Raw genomic sequence first — 21774 nt, forward strand, 5'->3', positions numbered from 1 at the left:
AGAATGGGTATCATGCCAAAAATGAAGAGGGTGGGTTAGGGAGAGTGTATGTGTGTGTTTTAGTGATTCTGAAATCCAGGCGAGCAACACACTTGGGCGTGGAGAAACCTCACAAGCACTGCGAAACTTTCTTGCCGAGCCAGATTTCTGTTGCCATTACCCCTAATTGCCCTAATCGTTACAGTGGTATGATAAGTATCCCACCGGACGAGAAGGTGTAAGAACCCGTGGACACATCCAAAATACCCACAAGCCTTTTCTTCTGCTTTTTTCTTCCCCCTCTTTCTTTTCTTTTTTGCTGAGTAACAACAGATAATCTGATTCATACGTGGTACTGTGTTTTTTTTTCGCTTCCTTCATGAACCGGTTTGTTTATTTAAACAAGTGGCAGGGACGGAGGGTGCCAAGAAATGTTGTTTTTGGAAAAGGGCCGCGTGTGTATATGTGCGCGCGCGTGTGTGTGTGTTTATGTGTGCGAGAGAGAGGCCGCGTGTGTGCGGTGTCTGGCCTCGCGATCGAGCCCTGCCAAACTCCCAGGGCAAAGCCGAGCCTCCTCGACCACAACTGTTTATTTACAGGTTACACTACTGTTTATTTGAAGACTATCGGATTGGCTGGGCTTCTGCAAAAGACACCTTGTAGATACAGATACCAGGCCTCAGGCTCGTGCTTCACCACATGTTTACTTTGTGCAATCTTTTTTTTCCTTTTTTCAGAATAGCCTTAAAAAGAACGCTCTTTTATATGAAATTTCATTTGATATTTTGGAGTTCAGCACGGTTATCTTGTTTGCATAATTTCAAACGAGCGCTTTGTTCAAAAGCCTGTTGAATCACAAGCTAAGACTGTTCAATCCTACCTATTTAGTCATCTAAATAGATTTGATAGAAAGTTGATTTAGTGAGGTCGCACTAAACAAATAAAAAATGCATGCAGAAAACACCACGGGGCATCAAAAGCCCAGAACGAGAACGAGAGATAAAACGAGCACATCCGCAGACTCCCAAATGTGCAAGCTCTTATTAAATATTTTAATCAAACTGAAAAAATAGGGGGAGCGTGAAGCTGCCCTTCTTGGGTCAAAGATAAAATGTAATGCAATAGGGGAGGTGTTTCCAGCTCTGGTGCAGACCTGGCAGATGTGCCATATGCTTGTATCCCACCTTGAGTCATCCAGGTGGTCTCTCCTGGTGCTACAGTGGGGCCTCATGCTGGAAGATGCTGCCTGGGATCTCTAATTGCCACGACCATCTGCTCTTTTTGTCATGGTTGCCTGTTCAGCCCTCGAAGAAGTAGAAAAAAAATAAAGGAAAAAGGAAAACAAACAAAAAACCGCACAACTCTGATCCGATCTAACCGAACTGTAGCAGCTCTCCCACCTCCCCGCTCCCTTTTCCCCTCCCCGCGCTGCCTTTTCAGCATTTACCTCCTCCCTACTCTCTTGTGCTCTTTTCTCGCCCCCTGCCTGTTTCTCTCCCTCTCAGCAGTTCTCGGGGAGCCAGCGTAGAGTTGGCAGTCGTAACTAGACTGATGGATGACTCGGAAAGTGGCAATTGGGATGGAGTGGGGGGGTGGTGGTGGTGGTTGGGTCGGGGAGACAAGGCCACTGAGTGTCGTGCGATAACTTTATGGACATGTGCTAACTTCATGTAAAAGTTTGTGCGAGTGTGTGTTTGTAGGAGGAACTCTCTGTGTGTTGGTGGAAGGCAAAGAAAGCTATTTGGCTGATGTCTGAAATTCATTTGAACACGTTCAATGTGCAAGTTGCGATGTCATGCAGATTCTCTAGTAATTTAAATAGCTGACTACTCATTTAAATAATTTAGTAAGGAGCGGTATCATTTGTTTTCTGGCTTCCCAGCTTGTCAAGTTTAGTTTTTTTTCTGTTTTATTTCGACTTTAAATGAAGTCTTTTTTTACTGCTGATCAGCCCAACAAACAAAAAGATCCATAGAAGAAAGAAAAAATAAAATAATGTGGAGCTGCCCACTGTGGCGACCCTTTGTGAATAAGGGAGCAACCGAAAGTAGCTTTTTAGGAGAAAGCTCAAACAGCTGAACAGTTCAATGATGAAAGCACAAGTCGCGCTCAAGTTTTCACATGTTTTGGAAGTGTAGCAGATCTGTACCGTTGGCCTTTAACTTGTATGTTACGCATACATTTTTTAAAAGTTAAACATTCTGATAAAAGGGGATTTTTTTTTCCCCCCTTTGCTTAATGTATGGTCCTGTTCCCTCCCTGCTTTGTCATTGTTGAGCTTCGGCCAAGAACATTCTGTTTTTGCAGTCCTGTTTAATAGTCAAATTTAGGAGTGGGGGAACGAGAGAGAGAGAAAGAGAGAGAGCGGGAGAACCACATAGGCAGAGAACAAGAAAAGAATAAATCTTTCAACGTATTTTTTTCCCCTTCTCTTCCACCAGCCTCTCTTTTCCTTCTCTCCGTTGCCTCTGTAACGCAGCTCATGAGAGCTGCGGCAGGAAAAGGGGTGTTGTTCCAAGGCGAGGGTATCTGAGTTCACCGTCTCTGGCTTCTCGGGTCTCATGTTAAATGTGTAGATGGTAATCTCTCTGCTGCTTCTTAGTGCACCCCGTCTGTCCCGGGGCATGTATGGGCTTGGACTGGTTTGAACTATTATTGGGGTCCCATTAGGAGCCCCCTGCCAGGCATGGCTCGGTCTTAATATACTTTAGCGTGCGGTTATAATAAGGTTATAATATCCTGTTTATACCGATGTTGACTGTTATGCTGCACGACTTATAAGGAAACAAAAAAAGGTGCCTTTGATCAATCACTGGGCGATGACGAACTCATGAGGAATGATATGTTACCCTCCCAGTTAGGCTGGCAGGTAAAACACATCAGTCCGCGTGGCCTCATACCACAGCCCTGCGCACCATAACCGGTGGAAAGAATTCCACTCATGTTTCCTTGTGTTTCCCCACCCCTCCTGTCCTCTCTCTACGTTTTTTGTTGTGTGCTTGTACCTTGCGCAGCAGGACCAAACACATTTTGTATGCCCCTCACCCCTTCCTCCCAACACACCCCCAGCCTCTTTGAAAAATTACCCAGAGGTCTGCGGGTAAAAACATTTAGGTTTATAGGTTAGTCCGTGTCAGACGCAGAGCTTTTGCTTCAGTTTACTCTCCCATTAATGATAATCATGTTCAAACAAAAATGACTTGTTCATTGTGCAGTGGGTGCACTTTCCTGGAGAAACAGATAAGGAAAAAAGAGAAAAAAGAAACCTTCACGCGCTCGCACAGCAAATGACTTCTTGCTCCCACAAAGGTGTTACATGTTACAATAAGAAAAAACAAAAATAAAGTCGGTTTGCATAGTTACGTAATTTTTCAAGTTGCACGATTTGACCTCTTTGCTGGAAATAATCAGCGCTGACAAGAAAATATTTCACTTTCAGCGAGACGTTGCTGCCTTCTTTTTGAGCTAATCCCCGGCCCTTCTTTCTGTGTGTTTGCAGACTCTCAGCAGTCAGGAAGTCCAAGTAACAATGAGCCAGGCAAGAACCCTCTTCCAGGTATGTACAGTGCCAGTCATCCTCCCTCCTGTCATCAGTCCATTGTTTTCTGTGCAGCTTTCCAACTGTACAGCAGTTTATCTACACTGTAACCTACTGAGTTTAAACAGTGTGCTAACCTCTATGACTGGAAGGGAAAATACCCAAGTATACAAGCTATGTTTAAGCAGACCCAAGGTATATACCAGATGGTCCTCTGTGTGAATACTCCAAAGAAATCGTCAGCACAAACCAGATTTAGCTAAACAGACAGTTGGTAAATGTTTAAAAAAAAGTAATATTCAAGTCAGTATCACTTTCGAAAATTCCCTGGCTAAAGCCTAAGTTGTAAACTTTATGTAGGCTAAGGAAAGAACAACATTTGAGTTCATCACCCCAGTCGGAGCTTCTGTGTTTTCAAAAAAATCCAAAAAGATCTGGAGTGAAAATGTTACAGCATATTGCGCCTTTGGCTGGTAGTTGAGTGCGTCAAGGTGAGCCAGCAGAGCTGAGCTGTAGAGAATATTCTTTGACAGTGCCGTTGTTCCCCTGGACTGACCTGCACTGTGTCGTCACAGTGCTGGAATGAAAATAGTTTGAGAAGTATAATTAGTTTTCTACCTCAAGAGCAGGTTCTGCTGATACCGGTGCCAAGAAAAACATGCTAGCGAGCCAATGACTCAGGCCTGGGAGGCCTTCGGCAGTGGCACAGTTCCTCGCAAAAGCCATTGGCTCACTTGAGGCATTAAGCTTAGTAGGTGCCAATCGAGATGCCCATCTATCTTTCTGGCACAGCCCGAGTGCCTTTGGCTTTAAATCAAAGCAGAGCCAGCTTCATTTGGGTGTCAGTAACTTGTCTGAGTATTTTATATGACTGACAGCATCTGATTAGCGCTGATGAGTTCTGGGCAGGGCATACACACTATAGTGTAAACCGGGGAAGAAAAAACACACACACACACATTAGGGGTACTTTATTTAGTCTGAAAATGGTTTTCTAAAAAACAGAAGAAGAAAAAAATCTGGCTGTGCTTAAATAACCGTGTTCTACCTTATTCAGAGCAGCTTCGTTTAAAAAAGAAAACTCAAGCAGTCTAAGGTTCTGCAAATGATCGTTTTTATGATTATGCTTTTCTGCAGCTATTTCATGCTGTTATATCGTAACAGTGTCAATAATTACAGTGGTGAAGTTCTACCGTTGTATTGATCAAACGGGCAGGACCTGCTGTTCAGCACGGACTCATCTTTAGTTCTCACAGCAGCGGCAGCCTGCGTGTCCTCCGCCTCTCACACACACACACACACACACACACACACACACACACACACACACACACACACACACACACACACACCTGTCCTGTCACTCTTTGCTGCACTGCACAGGAATGGTTTTGTCCTCGGCATTTGTTTAAACATGTCAGGCCAGAAACAAAGCGAGTCACTCAGCACTTGTGCTTAAAATACTAGATGGAAAAAATAACAACAATAATACTAATAATAATAATTGGCGCTTTCAGGAAATAGACAGTGACCAATGCACTTTCCTTTTCCATTTTTCGATTTTTTAAAAACTGCCCGTTCCTAAATCCATAATCCATAAATTATATCCATAATTTAATCTATAATACACTCTTTATAATCTTATGATATCTTCCAAATTTAAAATATTTTTAAATGACAGTTTGTTTTGTTTGAACAGTTTCCTGACTGAAAGAAGATACTAATCAATTTGCATGCAAACACAACTTGAAAGGGGGAAAAAAATCATAATAAAAAAGAAGAAATAAAATAGGTTCTTTAGCTCCATCCATGTCTAATGAAATAATTTAATAGCCGTAATAAATCTCGTGTTATTGTTCATTTTACAAGGAAATAATTACATGAGAAAGTCACAGCTTCATTAATCATTGCTTATTATGTTTCAGTGTATTTGGAAGACAGTTTCATCAAATCAGGAGTCTTCAGTGTTGCAGAACTAGTGCGAGTGTCCAGAAGTGAGTATAGAGCTCTTATATTGCTTTTAATGTGTGTGTCTTTCTCTTATCACTGATCAGACGTGTGGTTATGTTAAACACGGGTGGAGCCAAGCTGGAGCTTTAGAGATATGTTGACAGTGTAACAGGTTTAACAAAGTTAATATCAAGGTCAAAAAGCTGACACTCTGTCGGTCTATTCACAGGCAACTGGGGTCTAATTAGCGAATAGAACTGAAGGTACGACGATTGAAAACACTCGTGTGGGTGTGCGCGGGCTCTGTGTGTTAATGTGTTTTCATATGAAGAGAAAAAACAGATTTAAGAAAGACAAAACAAATAAAAGTGCCTTAACCCTCAACAGCCACTTAAAATTCTGTTTTCCTCATAATCTCTGTATTTACTGAAACCCACCACACAGCTGTAGTGTGGATAATCCAGTTTGGCTGGTCTGCTTTAGCAAGAAAAAGAGCACTTGAGTGCACAGCTGTCTGTATGAGCCTGCACTCATCTGTATAGACATGTCCGCCCCGCGCAGAGCCGTTAACCGTCGTCCCTCCAGGACTCCAATGATAACTGAGGGCACGTCAAGGCACCTTTTACCTGTGTTGCCTCTGAGCTGTAACTGTAGCGAATGCGCCTGCGGTGCACAAAGACCCCAGTCACCCTCGACAATGAGCGTTTTAAAGAAACATACCTCCATGTGTTGTCTGTATCTTGCGCCGTCTTCCAGCTAGTTTTAATCCGATGGTTAGTGTGGTGTGGAATAAGCAGGGATACTTACATAAATTAGGAAATATTTATTGTTGACTCATGGAGATCACTTGTGAATTAAATATGTCACTTCCAGCTTCTCAATGAAATTATTTGGGTTTTTGGAGTAGACAAAACAAACAATTTTAATATGTCAGCATGGACTTAGGAGGAGAGTAGGAGAAAATAATTGTATATAGTTTAAGTATGTCTTTATATTTTGAAGAAATCTCACTGCAATGCTAACAACAAATGCTGATTAAATCTGAATTTTTTTGTAGTTTATGTAGTGCATAGCACGTCTCTGATGGAAGCGTGAGCCACTTTGTCTCAGCTGTCTCGTTCATTGTGCTGTGAAAGACAGGACCTACTTGTTTCCATGCTCGCACACTGAATATCCTTTTGAACGACTCTGTGTTTTTGTTTAGTGTTTAATGTGCCCCCTGACCAGATGGCCTCTGAGCTGCCATGTTTGCTCTCATGTGACCGAGCCTGGTTTCACTAAAGCCGACTGAAGTCGCGCTGGAATTTTAAAAAGGTCGACGGACGCACAGGAATTGTCACTCACTCAGCCAGTCGCTCCCTGGGAAGATATCTAAGCAGCCGCTCGTCCGTCATCGCGCTTCTCTCCCAACTCTCCAGGCCGTTGAGACATTCTTTGAAGTCCATGAAAGGGGGGCTGCGGAGTTCAAGGCTGATTTGCAGTCCTGCATTTCGCCGAGGACGCTCATTATTTGCAACAGGAGCCTCGACTGCAAGTGTAACAATATTTTGTCAACAGAAAATGTGGGCATGCACGGGCAACTGTTGAGCGAATTTACTCAAAGTAAATCCTCTCCTGCAGCTGATTCAGAATCATTGTCTATTTAATGTTTTTGTTTTGGGGTGTTTTTTTTTTCGCCTAAATGTCCAAAGCCCAGATTATCAAATGAGATGACTGGCAGGGTGGCCAAGTGGCATCGTCAACAAATATTGTGCTGAGCCAAGAGGAGAGAGCCATAAAGAGAAACCAGCACACAGAGAAATCGCCGGGAATGTTCAAAGCTATGAATGAGAAAATTAAAAAAAACAGACAAAATAAAAACAATGGTCTCATCTTAAGCGTCCGCGGGCCGGTGCATTCCTCCACAGACAGCTCGGTATGGGTAGCAGCGGGTAGGGGCCTTTGCCAGGGCTACAGCGGGCTGCCAGGGTGGAGGCTGGCGGAGGGATAGGCCAGTGGTGAACCTCAGACCACAACAGACGGCGCCACACACTCCATCCTCTCATCCACTCCAAACCAACCAACCGCTCGAGCTGCAGGCTGCCTTGCGGGCCACACACTGAAGAGAGATAAAGTGAGAGGCAGAGGAAAAAGAGAGCGGGAGAGAGAGAGAAGCTGGGTGGTGAACCTCTTTTGTTCTGTAAACACAGGCCTGGCCCCCGCTGAAACAATATCCCTCACCTTGACCGCAGTGAGAAAAACAACACCTTTTCCACTGTAAATCATTATGTGAGGAAACTGCCAAGTTTTGCGCCCGATGATAAAGAAGTGAAGGAAATGCTGGCGATTGTGAACGTTTGCCACGAGTTTCTTTAGAAGCAATCCGAAGGCATCGTTTTAACTTTCACAAGAGGCATTTAATGCAAAAAGAAAAACATTTCACTCTTTAATTTGTTGTAAAGTCAAAAAGAAATCTAGCCAAATAAAAATAACTCGCCTGTTCTAAACACACAAGCCGATGAAGCCATTGTGCATCTAATTGTGCGAAAGATGGTGCTCAGTCTGACGGTACTGACATTGATTTCCTTTTCTCTGTGTCCTTTGCAGTGCCCATTACCCACGGTGCAACGGTAAACTTCTCCATGGCGGACATGCCCAGCCAACCCTACTATCATGACCTGAACTCCAGCGTGGGGCTGCATCGCCCCCTGTCCTCCCCTCCTGGCAGGTCAGTGGAAGTTACGGCAACAGATAGAGTTTCAGGATAAGAGCTATTTGGAGATAAAAGTGCTGCTGCAGTTCTGCTGCAGCGTCAGAGTGACTTTGCTTTCTTATCTGATCATTTTAAACACAAAAATATCTTATTAAATTTAAGGGAAGTGCACTGACTTCTTCCGAGATACTGTTTTGTATATATTTTTGCCAAAATGAACCACAAATGAAACAAAGATGGTGACAAATGTGCCTACCGCATTATACTACATTTGTTTAGTCAGTATAAAGCTGCATCCCTCTGCTTTCCATCTTTATGCTAAGCTAAGCTAAACATCTCCAGCCCTTAGCTTTAGAGTTAGCACACTAACAGGAGAGTGACATCAGTCTTCCCATCTAACTATTGGCAACAGAGCAAACAAGGGTGTTTCCCAAAATATTGGACTCTCCCTTTTAACTAAGCTTGTACATAATGCCAGTTAATCTTTGTCAAACATCTTCTCCAACTGCCCCTAAATCAGTATTGACACCATCTTGCGTTCTCGAAAGTTGCGGTCCCCCAAACTACTGTCTGCATCAAACCGTAAACTTCTCCATGTGTGCAGCAAAAGGCCCAAAACCGTCAACATGGAGGAGAACATGGACACCAGCCCGACGGGACCCGACTTCTACTCGTCACCCAGCCCGCCAAACAGTCAGGCAAACTGGCGCGACAGAGACGGAGGTGAGTCTTTCCCAGTATCGTTCTCCTTCTAATTTACATGGTTGCACAAACGTACAGAGTGCTCGGCTCACGGTTGCACAAGAGCATGTGGAGATAATTTGCAGAGGGATGAGAAGATCTTGTGTCCTTGCATGCAAATAGATCTGATCAAAGTGAACACCTAGCATTGTTTTGCAACAGCAGCTGAACTCTCTTAAACTCTCAGCCTTGTCATAACTTACTGTAGATCAATGCTGCTCACCGCTCTGAAAATACATACCATGGCAGATATAGCCTTGGGCATCAACAGTCATTGTAAATACGTACATTTGTTTGGAGTTGCTGGTTGAATACAAATCTTTGTTCTCTCGCACCTGTCGCTTGTATAAAGGAAGTAGCGTAGAGTGTTGGCTCAACAGCTTTGAAGTGAATTATTATCTGTATGTAACAGCTCCCTGGAATTTCCTTGCACTTTCTTTTTCATAAACCTCATCCGGTTTAGATCTGCAGTGAGTTATGAACAAAAAGCCAATCAGTGGACTTTTGATGATCGAGTTTAATGCACAGAAGGGAAAGAACTCGTAATAAGCGAATGCATGGGGCTCACATTATAAGGAAGTAGATAAAGATGTGTGTTTCCGTCTGAGAAAGAGTGAGATCTTCACAGGGCCGCTTGCATGTCTTATTTCGCCGTCTCCCGGTGCAGAGCAGAGCCCATCGCCCTTTTAATTAAGGCCTCGCTTTCCCACGTTTCCAGATCATTCTCACTCTCTGCTGACTTCCTTCAACACTCCGATGCCCACACTTCATCTGGATTTAACCAAGTGAGGCAGTAGTAAACATTTTGTTTGAACGTGATGAACAGTATCATTGAAAGTAAAGCACATCTCTTCCCCCCACGCCAAGGCCTGTTGCGGTTTCTAGCTTCGGTCTGAACTTTGAACACTTATCTTTTGGTTTGCTCAACTATTTTAATATAATAAGTAGGAAGGCTGAGTGGGGAAAAACACCACATGATACACAGGAGGCGCAGCACTGGTGGGATTCAGCCACAGCCCAATGTGGCTGCATGAAATTTCAGCGTGTCCCTGTGCACAAGGCCTGAGAGTATGGCTCTGTGTAAACTTAGACACTTGGGGTGAGGAGAAAGGGAAAGCAGTGGGTAGGAAACTCTCCAAAGACAGCCATTACTCTGTCAAGAGAGAATAAATGAGAAGTGGGGTGATATTAAACCCATATGAGTCATACCAAGTGCCAAGCAATTATTTTGTCCACATGGTTGCCGTTTGACAAAACCTCACCATGTAGTGGAAGAAATAGTTTCTTTCTTGTTGTGCTCTGGTTAAAGTACTGTACATTTTCACATTTGTCTCCTTTTTTTGCATTACGGTGTCATATTTACCCCCTGTAATACAAAATATATTGTTTCCAAAGGACGGCCAATCCGCTCTAACTGCAAGGACACTTTGGACCTTTTTATTTAAACTATTTAAAGTGTTTAACGTCTGTTAATTAATTGTCCAGTTTAATTTCTTGGGACAGTCTCTGAAGCAGTTAATTAGCAGAAGAGACGAGAAGCTGAATACTTCTTCTGGAGAAAATATTTCCCTTTTTTTCCCCTTTTTTTTCCTGGAAACATTAGGCAGCGATATAAATCTTCTCCAAGGTATTTCTTCCTCTGACACAAAATGAAAGCACTTAAGCCTGTATCCTCTTGCAACCTCAGACTGGGAAATCCCCCTGAATTCCAGCCACCTTTGTCGCTCTCTCCTCTGGTGATGAGCGATTTTTCCCGTCACTTGGGTGGATCCTTCCCTGTTGTTAGGAAAAGGGAGGGAAGGACGGTTAACGCTACAGAAACGTCTGAACAAATGGGGTTTACACAGCTTCTTTTTTTTTTTTTTTTGGAGGATGGGGGGGAAAGAGATGAATGATGTGAAAGTTATACACCGCAAGAATCTGTGACAGACCAGAAAAGCACTTGATGAATGTTCATAGAAGAAGCACAAGCAGACATAAGCCACTGCCTTTCGGATCTATTTGTTATCACGTTCCCTTCAGACACTGCGTCTTACCATGGAAAATTGAAAACTGCGCAGCCGTGACAGCAGAACATTGCTCACGAAGGTGTAGAGCAGCAATAATGAGCGACTCGTAAGTTGAGTTTGTGCGCCTACTTTGACTTCATAGAACTACACGAATTGCCTAAACAAATTCCGTGTCTTGTGCTGAGCCTCCAGGATTATTCATGGGGAATTACGGTGGCTTGTCAAACAGTGTGTGAGGCCAAACAAAGCAGATGTAACACTGTAATATTCTATTTAAGATTACGTGAGGGTCTTGAGATTCCTTAAATCCTATTTGAGCGACCAGCTGCTTTCCGACTGCGTGTCACTTCACTGGATTTAATTGTCTTCTCAGACATGACAGAAGACACATTTTTTATTTCTAGCGGATGTCCAGTGGTTTATAATGATTCCAGAGATTATATGTGATTTTGACCCTTGGGGATGTCTGCAATTTGCAGAGTCCATTTTTCATCTGCGAGTTACATTTGCTGGCGAAAGGGAGGGGGGGAAAAAGAAACGGTCCCCTGATCGCACTAATCCCAAGCAGATCAAATTGTGCTTAATTTCAACTGTAATTCATTTTTGGCATTCAGCTCCTTTCATTCATGAGAAATGGAAGAATTAGTACAAGCTACGGGGAAATCTTTGATTAATTTTCAACAAAAAAAATTAAAAAATCTGCAAAAGAAAATATTTAAAAGTTCATTTTTTTCCATTGGGGAAGTCATTTCATGTCAGGGAAGTTGGGAGAAACTTTTTTTACTTGAGTCCCATGACTGTAACCTGAAAGAACCTCAACTTTTGAACTTTTGAGCAATAATCAAAAAGGCTCGCTAACGTTTTCTGAGTGCAGATTCATTCACGTGTTCGTGTGCCCTTCCCTACCAGCAGACATGTCCTCTCCTACGATGAAGAAGCCAGAGAAGCCGCTGTTCAGCCCGACCTCTCCGCAGGACTCCTCACCACGACTCAGCACTTTCCCTCAGCCTCATCACCCAGGCCTAACAAGTGTAGGACACAGTGGTGAGTTCCAAATGCTGACTCTCTTCTTTAACGTTTGACTTCATTTCCTGCCTAAACACAGTCAAAGGCTCATACTCTCTCCGCTCCTTTGTCTGCGTGTCTTGTAGTTATATCGGCGAGGAGCCCCCCTCCACACTCGCCGCTGCAGTTCTCGGCCTCGGCTATCTTGCCCCCGACGGCGTCGTCCTACTTCTCACACCCCACCATCCGCTACCCGCCTCATCTCAACCCTGCTGATTCCCTCAAGAGCTACGTGCCGTCATATGACCCGTCCAGCCCGCAGAGCAGCCAGGTCAGACTTTTTTTGTCTTTTCGTTTTTCCCCCGTGTTTTCAAAAGGCTGTAAGCCAGATCTTCAGCCAGAAGTCGTAGGGTTGTTTGGCACAACTTTCACGGCCTCTAGTCGTTCTTTGTTATATTATTGGGCTCCGTTTCCATCCGACAGATTAAAGATGAGAACGAATGTATGAATTACAGCATTTGTTGGTCTGTATTTCAGCATTACTGCCTCATTAGTGCTTTTTGCATCAGGGAAGATTATTTTTTCCTGCTCTAAATATCTTTATATTACAAACCTCAAACTGCACTTTTTATACACTTAGGATGACTAAATTTGATGGACTCCTGCCTCCCTCCCACGTTTTGAGGAGAATATTGGAAAAAAGACAAAACTACACTTAAAATTAATGAATTTAGTGTAAATCACATGATATCAGTGGAGAAAGTACTGATTTTTTTTGTTGCCACTTCATGTGTCAGAAAAAGCATATATATATATTCTGCTTGATATAGAGCTCACGCCAAAGGTTATATAGCACATTCCCAGCCTTATATTTGTTTTTTGTTTTTTGTTTTTAAATCAACCGCGTGACTCTATTAAAAAAATAAAAAATACTGGACAAACTATTGCAATTGCAGTCACACATGACAAACAATACTGCACGGAGACGTGGCAGTAAATCAAATAGCTCTGGGCTTTTCTACATTCAGGGTACACACTGCGGCCAGTGTGTTGGAGAGAGCTAGCAGGCGTCTCTATAGATGAGAGAGCCGTGTGATATTTATGTGAGTTTTATATCCCCGCTGTTCTAACTGTAAACAAAGGCCTCGTAGACGGCTCCATCTCCAGAGCAGGGAGCGGGCTGGAAGTGTGGGGAGGTGGGGAGGAGAGAGGGTTACTCCAGAGAAAAACCGCGGGGAATGATAAAGGTTGTAAATATTTGCCGTTGCTGGGGCCCGGCTCTTGTGCAGAATTAACTGGCCCTCTGCTGGGGTGCTGGAAAGTTGGGGGGGGGGTGACTTGGCTAGCGAGGTGGGCTCCGGTAGGGAAGAGAGAGCGCAAGAAGACTGAGGTGAGGGGGGTAGCGAAGGTTGGGGGGGCACAGCAAATAACACAGCGCTTATAATCCCATGGACGAGTGCCAGAATGTTTTTATGCTTGCTTTAACGCAGATTATATTACACTCTAATTAAACATTCTATTCACATGGAAGGGAACCCTGCGGACACAATTCTTTTCCAAAAAGGCCTGTTTGAGTTTTGAACTTGGGGCGGCCCCGAAATGAACGCCCCAGACAGTCTCCAGCCGTCTGAAAGAGTAGCTCCCACTAGCTTCCTTTATTTCCTTCTCCATATATATAGTCCCACTGCTTTTCTTTCTATACTGGCACATTCACGCCATTGTAACAGGTCACTCCACAGCTCTCTCTCCGTCTTTTCATGCCCGGGTCCCCCTAAATTCCATTTATGAGCGCCATTAAAATCATTGTTTAGAATCATGTAGGAATTACATTGTCATTCACTGAAGATCTATTGTTGCTCATGCCCCCCAGAGTTTTGGTAATAACTGTGACAGGACAGCGGCTGAAAGTACTAAAATCCTTTCTTCAGGCGGAGCATTAAGTGTGAGAGTCAGTGGTCCAGCAATCTTTTGTTGTTAAGTGTAAGTTTCTCAGGGCAAACAGAGGCGGTTACGTCCCCCCCCCCCCCCCCGAAAAGGAGGGAAATGATGCCGTGATAGGATGTTCAGCCTCTTTAGTGTTCAGTTTGTTGCATGCTTGTCTTGGTTTATTGAGATCTACCCCTCTGCACATTAACAAGGGAGCAAGCGCTTGTAAACTCAAGTCACTGGACACAGTCTGTCGTTTTATAAGGTGACACGTTTTTGGTGGCGGGCAAAGCAAATGCGGTTCTTACATGTGGATGTTTAGGGGGGAAAAACAGATTTTCTTTGCTTTTTGTGTTAATTCAGATGCATTATTTCAGTATGATCCTGGTTTCTATTACTCCTACCGCATTATGTTTGAAATAAAAGAGAAGTGAAAGATTTTAGGTGGTGTTTTTACAAGAACATGCAGCTCGTGTTTGCTGTGACACTTATTTCAGGTCTTTAAAAAAATAAAGTGCATAATTGTGTTGTTGTTGTGTTTTTTTTTTTATCATCTGTACCCCACCTGCAGCCTAACAGCAGTGGTCAGGTTGTTGGAAAGGTCCCAGGCCACTTCACCCCAGTTTTGGCTCCCTCCCCACACCACGGCGCTGTGCGACCTGTCTCGCTTTCCATGCCAGACACCAAGCCCATCACCACATCAACAGAAGGTGAGCTCCAGTACCTGCTGCCCACTACTGACACACAGTACCTACAGTACAGCAAATACAGCACTTCTTCACCGTGTAGTAGCTCACGCTAGAAAAACACTGGATTGTGTTTTTTAATGTAGTGTATAGTCTGTGCTCTAAATTTGCATCTTTTCAATTTGCATCGCACTTAAGGTGGAAAGTCATTGCTAAGGGCAGCACTGATCTAATTATTTCTATTAGAAAAAAATAACCCTTGAAGAGTAAGTGAACATGAGAGTGACACAAAGCTAGTTAGTAGTTTGTCTGTTTCAATCACTCAGTATCAGTATTCTGGTAACCATGCCAACTGGATGGATTTGCCCGGGAGTATGCTTGTCAGTGCAGCCAGGTGAGACCATAAACCACTAGTGGGGGACAAAAAGATTTTAGGCTTTGTCTGACATTAGAAGCAAACGATGAAAAGAATCAGAGTGGTCCCAGCATTGAATCTTGCGGAACCCCTGCAGGCAGTTTTCACTATATGTTTATAGTTTAGAGTATCAGTGGAATTTAACAATGTTACTATGGTTACAGCAGTCAATTCCATGTAAATTCCCGACATCCAAATTTGAATCCAGACACTTATTCCTGTTTTTGTTTTGTTTTTTTGTGATGCTATGCTACCCAGGCTACTCATCGCCTGGCACGCCAACAGCTAATCGTTTTGTGAGCCTAAACCCTAGAGATCCCACCTTCCTGCACCAGCAACAGGTGAGGTTTCACCCCCTTCAGCACTCAGCTCACCTGTTCATCTTATCCTTTCACCCCTTCCCACGTCTCCACCCATTTTATCAAATCCCTGCTCTCTACAAAATCCAGAAACACACTGCTACTGACTTCTAGGGAACAGTAAATGATCCCTTTAGATTAGAGCACTTCAGAAGTTCAGATTAAACGACAGATAAGTTGAGGTCAACCGTAGCCGTGGATGCTGGCATAAAAAATTAGCAATGCTTTCTTTTATTTATTTATTTGTTTGTTTGTTCAAACCACAATTGAACCTTTGATATGCAAGCATAATATTTTCACTTTGGAATTGAGAAGCTTAAATTAACAGCTTAAATTATGCCCATTTTAAACTATCATTTTGAGTGAGTGTGCTTGAATTTAAATTCCACACTTGAGGAAAAAGAGACCTTAAGAAAGGTGAAGGGTCATTGCCATTAGAAGCTGGATGGTACACATGGATGCTTTTGAGAGTGAAATGTGTTCATTTTTGTTTCCTCTACACGTACTTTAGAAGCTCTCACACGCATACCACACGTAGTCAGCACACTCATTTACCTCATTTACCGTACACGTGCTAAATATGTAGCGTTGGCGTCGGGTGGTTGCCTCAGGACTGGCTACAGGATGTCCTGGGATAGATGTGTGTGTCTCTCTGTGTGTGGGGGTGTGCGTATCTGCGAGGTTAGAACTGTTGCGGTGTTGTCGGACGAGAGAGGGAGAGTGCTCTCCCCTACCCAGTCTTATTGAAAGCGCTGTTCTGAGCCAAGGCTTTTCCAACCACAACTAATTGAATGCATCTGCACACAGCTACATAATGATCGCTGGGTTTCTCCTCAGCTCACTTTTTTTATGTTTAGTTTGAAAAAAAAAAAGACAAAGCTAGCCTCTGTTTCCTCACTTCTCTTTCTGTCTTTCCTTTTCTCTGCCTTTTTCACTTGAATTTCCTAAAATCAGGGCAAAAAAAAAAACACAGGGGGGAATATTTGTCAGCAGTCGTGGGATGCTTTTATCCCACTCGGGAGGAGAGGGAGGAGGAGAGGGAGGATTCACTTGGCTGATGTCGCACAGTTTGTCTTCCACATTTCTAGTAGCCCTGCTACTTCTTTCAGTGGGGCACAAAGTGACTACACAAGACAGCGGCAGTCTGAGAGTAGCTGCATGAACTGCTGAATTTTGTCCAAACCGTGGCTCCCCGAGGCTACAAAGCCTTTCTGTTTCAGATTTTGAAATCAGCCAGATATATAAAGATCCCCTCAGTAAGGATTGTTGGCTCTTAAAATAAAGAAATATAGTCAAAGATTTCATTACTAGTTTTATTAGTTAATGACAGTTATGTTTTGTTGGCATAATTCTGTGATTTTATTGCACTGACAAGTCAAAAGATGAATTATTTTGGGCCTTACATATTCCCTTAGATTTGGTTTGGGAAGCATTTTATCAAAAAGACAGTAGCTTAGAAATGTAGAAGAACGAGAGCCTTGTAAGCGTAACAATGATACCTTTCTGAAAGGTTACATGCTATATCCCCAAGAATAAATGTTTGTGTCGGCTTAAGGAAGTCTAAACAGTCCTCGCATTGATTCATCATGCTTCTGCTTGTCGCAGTTGTTTTTGTTTTCTGTGGTATGATTTAGCGGCCTAGGATCTGGCCCCGTGGAGCGGAGAGAGACACCGAGCCAAGTCCCTCAGGACTAAACACTTTCACCGAATGCTCAGTCATTGTCCTCATCTGGCAATGATGCGTATTGTGTGGGGGGTCCAGAAGACTTTACTGACGATGTCAGTTGTTTGGTTGAAGCCGTTTCTGGCTAGGCTCGGTAGGAACGAGGACGAGAAGGAACGGGAAAGAGACAGTCAAGGTTTTTAAATGCGGTCAGCCTTGTGTCTGGACCGTGGAGGTTCAGTCTCTGTCTGTATGTGTGATTGATAGAGGCCGTGACTTCCATTGAATCTGTTTCGCATTTCCTTGCCGCTGCCAGAGATATTAAATAAAATAAACCAAAAGCAGAGGGCTCTGATGGAACGACAGTTTTTGGAATACCCAAGTCATTATTTTAGCCCCGTAGCACACGCATGAGTTTCCTGATCATCATCGAATTACGAATTATTGTTAAATTTATATCTCATTGCTATAAAAAAGCATGTCTCCTGTGATAACTTGCTAATAAATTTTTTTTTAAAAAAAATCTACTTTTCACCTCATGCCTATTTTAAAATGTCGCACCACCAAAATAGAGATCCTCGGACACAGACACACTAATACTAGGCTTCAAAATGAAAACACAAAACAAACCACCACCACCACACGCTCTCACACCTGCTCTACGATTCCCAGGCAATGAATGTGTGAAAACCCTCCATTCATCTCTCGCCTTGGTTAACCCCTCGAGGGAATGCCACCATCTAGCATTCCGCAGGGAAAGATCCGTGATCAGATGTCATTTGGTATTATCTAAGGAAGGATTCTAATCCACAATCTGCCCGCATCTGTTTGCTAACGTTCCCCGGCTCCTTCCCCTTTTTTCCTCGCTGCCCGTGCGACTCTGATGTGTCGGTGCCAGCGGACAGATGGCGAGCCCCTCGAGGAGCGGTGGCACCGAGCGTCTGGCCCAACCCGCGCATTCTCTCCAAGCTTTTGTCAGGCTGGAGAGTGCGGGAACAGCGTGGGGGTTTGGTCTCCCAGCATTTGATAAATACTGAGAAAACACACTGAATGAAACAAGTTTGCGTTGTTTCCTATTCAGTTTTATTAATCAGCCGCTCAAAGCAATTCATCAAGTGAAACCGATACATTAAATTGAAACCAAATGACTGTTATTGCGTCACCGTTGCTTAAAATGAATTCCCTTTGCTGGTTGTTTCTTGCCATTACTTCACATTTGTTCCAGGAAAGATGAAGGAACACAACGCAAACATCCCTCAATTTAAGTATGGCTTAAGTAGGAAACCATCAGCCCCCCCACCCCTCCCTCCTGATGTGTTCATCCAGGTGCTCGGAGGAAAAAGAACACATTTCTTGACCGTTGCAAATGGCTCTGAATATTCAGCGTATGCGTATATCTGATTAAATCCCTCTTAAGAGCCTCTGCAAAACGTCTGCCACTGCACGAGGAGTGCTAACAGTGCAGTTTTATCCCGATGCATTACTAAATGAATGTGTTGACCACAGGGCAAGGTTAGGTTGGTATTGGCAGAGATAGCTCTCAGCTGGATTGCCGACACGTGCGCTCGCATAATGCATGCAAAGGAGACACAGTTTGTGCGTGGCTTTTTTTGTTGCAGTAATTTGTAATCTGTATGTCAGGTTGGCATGTCTTAAAACAGGGGAGAAGGGGTTAGTGTGCGCGTTGACGCGTGCGTGTATTTGTGTGTGTGTGTGTGTGTGTGTGTGTGGGCGAGTGCTGTAACTTCATTGTAATTGCGACCCTTAATCAATAAAAACAGTTAGCTAATGAAAAAAGTCTGCATGCTTGAGGGCATGCGTCCTGAATCTGAAAGTGCACTTAGAGTGAAGCAATCATTATGGACAGGGTGCATGCATCCAGTGGATTGCATGGCTTCATTGGTTTACCAGGTAAAATGAAATAAATAAATAAACAAGCAAAAACAGTAGAGACTGCTCACAGATGAACTTCCTGTATGATGCCACTCACATTTTCTAACTAACTAACTTCGTTTTGTTTTTTGTTTTGCTTCCAGGTTAGCTGTTTCCACTAACTGTAATGCATGCTTTTTATTTTCTGTCTGTTTCACCTGTAGTTGTTATTTTATCTCAATAAGTATTAAAAACACTGACTCAGTTTTCATTCTTAGGATTCATTTTGGAGCCTTTTTTAAAAAAAAAAAAAAAAATCTAATTTTATTTCCCCTGCTCCTGTCCTAGGCTCTTTTGCATGCATGTGTGTATACAGTGTTGAGTTGTAGTGTAATCTGAAGTGGAAGTTGTCTTGGCCCAGTGATCTGACTGCTAGGTTTCAATTGACAGCTGAGGAAGTGTGACTGGAGCGTGACTCAAAACGGCAGGCATTATGGCCCCAGTGCCACTGACGACACTTTGGGGATTACTTGGCAAAGGTAACCTTTTCATTCTTTCATGCCGTCTCTCTCTGTCTCTCTTTCAGCACATGCACAAACACACAACATATAAGCATTGAAATGAGTAACTCAGTATAATGTATGATTTCCTTGATTGTCTCCTCTTCACGTTCACATATAAACGCAATTACGGGGCCAGTAGCCGTGGCTGTTATTGCTGCAGATGTTAACCTTTTTCGAGATGAGGTCATGCCTTTGATAAAACACACGTTTCCTTGTGTCTCCCTCATGTTTTCTTTCCCCCGCCCCCTTTCTGTTGCTTCATCTCCTTTTCCATGCCTTAATAGTTTTATACATTTCCCAGTAACTTCTTCTTGTTTTGCACTTGAGAATTCGATTAGCAGCGGAGTCCCTTCATTCTGTTTTCCCCAGAACCGACTTTTGTAAATGCACACGAACACAAACCACGAGAGGAGAAGGTCATATTTTCTTTTCATATCTGTTGGAAAGCGATAAATATAAATACCAATATTATATTTCGCTGCATAACGACAACTCTTGCAGTGTGATTCAGCTTTTGAAATAAAGCCTTTCTTCCTCTTGGATTCATTCTTAATAAAAACAACAAAATAATGCTTTGATGTAACTAATTTGACAAAGCATGTGGAAAATTTAAAAAAGGAAGTCATTTCAGGTCAGATTGTTAGCCATGTGCGGTTAAGTTGCTCGCTGTATTTAAACAAGCTTACCTTTGTTTAATGTTGTGCTCAAGTAATGCTTTACTCTCTGTAACTTAAAGTTACAGACCCCCCACCTTCCACACACACACACACACACACACCCCTCCTCCCTCGCTTCCATACTGTATCTCTCCCTCTCTGGGGGAAAACCTGAACCATTTCACCATGCTAGAGCGAGCAAGCTGAGCTAAGCCTTTTCCTGTTACGTCTCCCCTTTCCCCTTTTCCCTGGATATGTACAGTGTGTGTGGGTGTGTGTGTGAGTGTGAGTGTGGGTGTACAGGTCATTTTGCGCTCGCTGAAGTTACAAATGTTTTTACAAACACAAACGCACACAGCAGAACCCCCTTCGAAAGGCCTCCTAATGGGCCAGCAGAGATAGCAGAGAAAAATGTCCCCCGCTGCAAGCCTGAGGTCTCTTTTTCCACTCGCACTCCAGCTCACTCCTCCTCCTTTCGCCATGTGACTCGTACAGTAATAAGAAAAGATAGAATAGATCCCGACTGGATTCAGTTTAGTTATTGCGAGGATGGGGACGGTAATTCTATTACACTTTTTTTCCCCTCTTTGATGGATTATTTACGCCCAATCGTTCAACATACAGATGAGATCAGTTTGATTTCTCCTTTATCTTGCTCGCCCCTTTAAATGGGGCGCTTCGCTAGGCCTCTTCAGTACTAGCCCTCAAATTAAAAAGCTGCCAGACTCGCATGTTGCTATTGTGCAGGAAATGGGTCAGCAATCCATTAAGATGCCATTAGATAATCTAATTTAGGGAGCTAATCCTTAAACGAAGCACGCTGTATGGCCAGGCTGTGCTCGCGGGGAGTAGAATTAGTGAGGTTTGGGAGCCGGACACGGCAGGGGGAGGCCATCTTGAAGGTTACCTAAGGAAACGCGGCGATGGAGGTCAGGTCTTTTAGCCGTGCTCAGAGCTGCTCGTGTGGAGACAAAATCTAGAGGAGCTGCACTGATGCAGGTTAAGATTGCAACAACAACAAATAGCTTCAAATAAAATGTTTGTCTTTATGTTATGTCTTTTTAATTATTTAAAAGCTACAGGGGACAAAATACCTGACTTGTGAACATCTAACTTCCTGTGAATGGGGCCCTTAGTTCCTGCACAGTTTGAATTGCAAGTTCAGTCATACTAATGAGGCAACTGATCCCCCCCCCCCCCACACACACACACACACCCTAATGCATGCACAGACACTGATGCAGAGAGTTATTCTGTACTGTAAAACAAAAAACCTGCTTATAGGATGCAGGTGCGGACAGGCAGCCAGTTTAAAACTGATTTGTGCAAAAAAAAAGTGCATTTTTGTAGCTGTTTGACCCCCACACACACACCTCCTAAACAATGTAAGCCATTACCTGAGAGGCGTTTCATAAGAAAAGCGAAACATTGCGAGATAAAAGAAGGGAAGGAAGGAAGAAAGAAAAGGAGAGCGCTGCAGTCCTTGGCCGCTCTGTGCGCTCTTTGTTCAGAAAGGTAGGAAAAACTTAATCCCCCGTTTCCTGTCCGATGATTTTTGGCAGAGTGAAAGAGAGAAGGAGGGAGGGAAGAGGATAGAACGAGGACGGGCTGGACGGTAAAAAAAACTGCTAGAGAGGATTAGCCTTGAAGTCTTTTTTTAACACTTTGCGCACTGAAACGCAACCTAAAACTTGAGTGATGTTTGCTTTTGTTTTGAATG

At 43.4% G+C, this 21774-nt stretch overlaps 1 protein-coding gene across 6 annotated transcripts in view; it reads left to right on the plus strand.

Moving 5' to 3' along the window:
* Positions 1-21774, plus strand: part of LOC146391434 (nuclear factor 1 B-type-like) — a 64724-nt gene that overhangs the window by 34860 nt on the left and 8090 nt on the right. For 3 of the 6 annotated variants that reach the window (XM_084924392.1, XM_084924390.1, XM_084924393.1), the window contains exons 3-11: positions 3479-3535; positions 5443-5511; positions 8054-8174; positions 8764-8882; positions 11819-11953; positions 12061-12245; positions 14412-14550; positions 15200-15282; positions 19286-19374. In XM_084924392.1, coding sequence (XP_084780518.1) covers positions 3479-3535; positions 5443-5511; positions 8054-8174; positions 8764-8882; positions 11819-11953; positions 12061-12245; positions 14412-14550; positions 15200-15282; positions 19286-19374 — 997 coding nt within the window. The remainder of the gene's footprint in view (positions 1-3478; positions 3536-5442; positions 5512-8053; positions 8175-8763; positions 8883-11818; positions 11954-12060; positions 12246-14411; positions 14551-15199; positions 15283-19285; positions 19375-21774) is intronic. The other 3 variants (XM_084924391.1, XM_084924394.1, XM_084924395.1) reach the window with 3 other exon arrangements.

This window comes from Perissodus microlepis, chromosome 3 (assembly GCF_051167445.1).
Source record: "Perissodus microlepis isolate ML-2025 ecotype Zambia chromosome 3, ASM5116744v1, whole genome shotgun sequence".
In the NCBI taxonomy this organism is placed as follows: Eukaryota; Metazoa; Chordata; class Actinopteri; order Cichliformes; family Cichlidae; genus Perissodus; species Perissodus microlepis.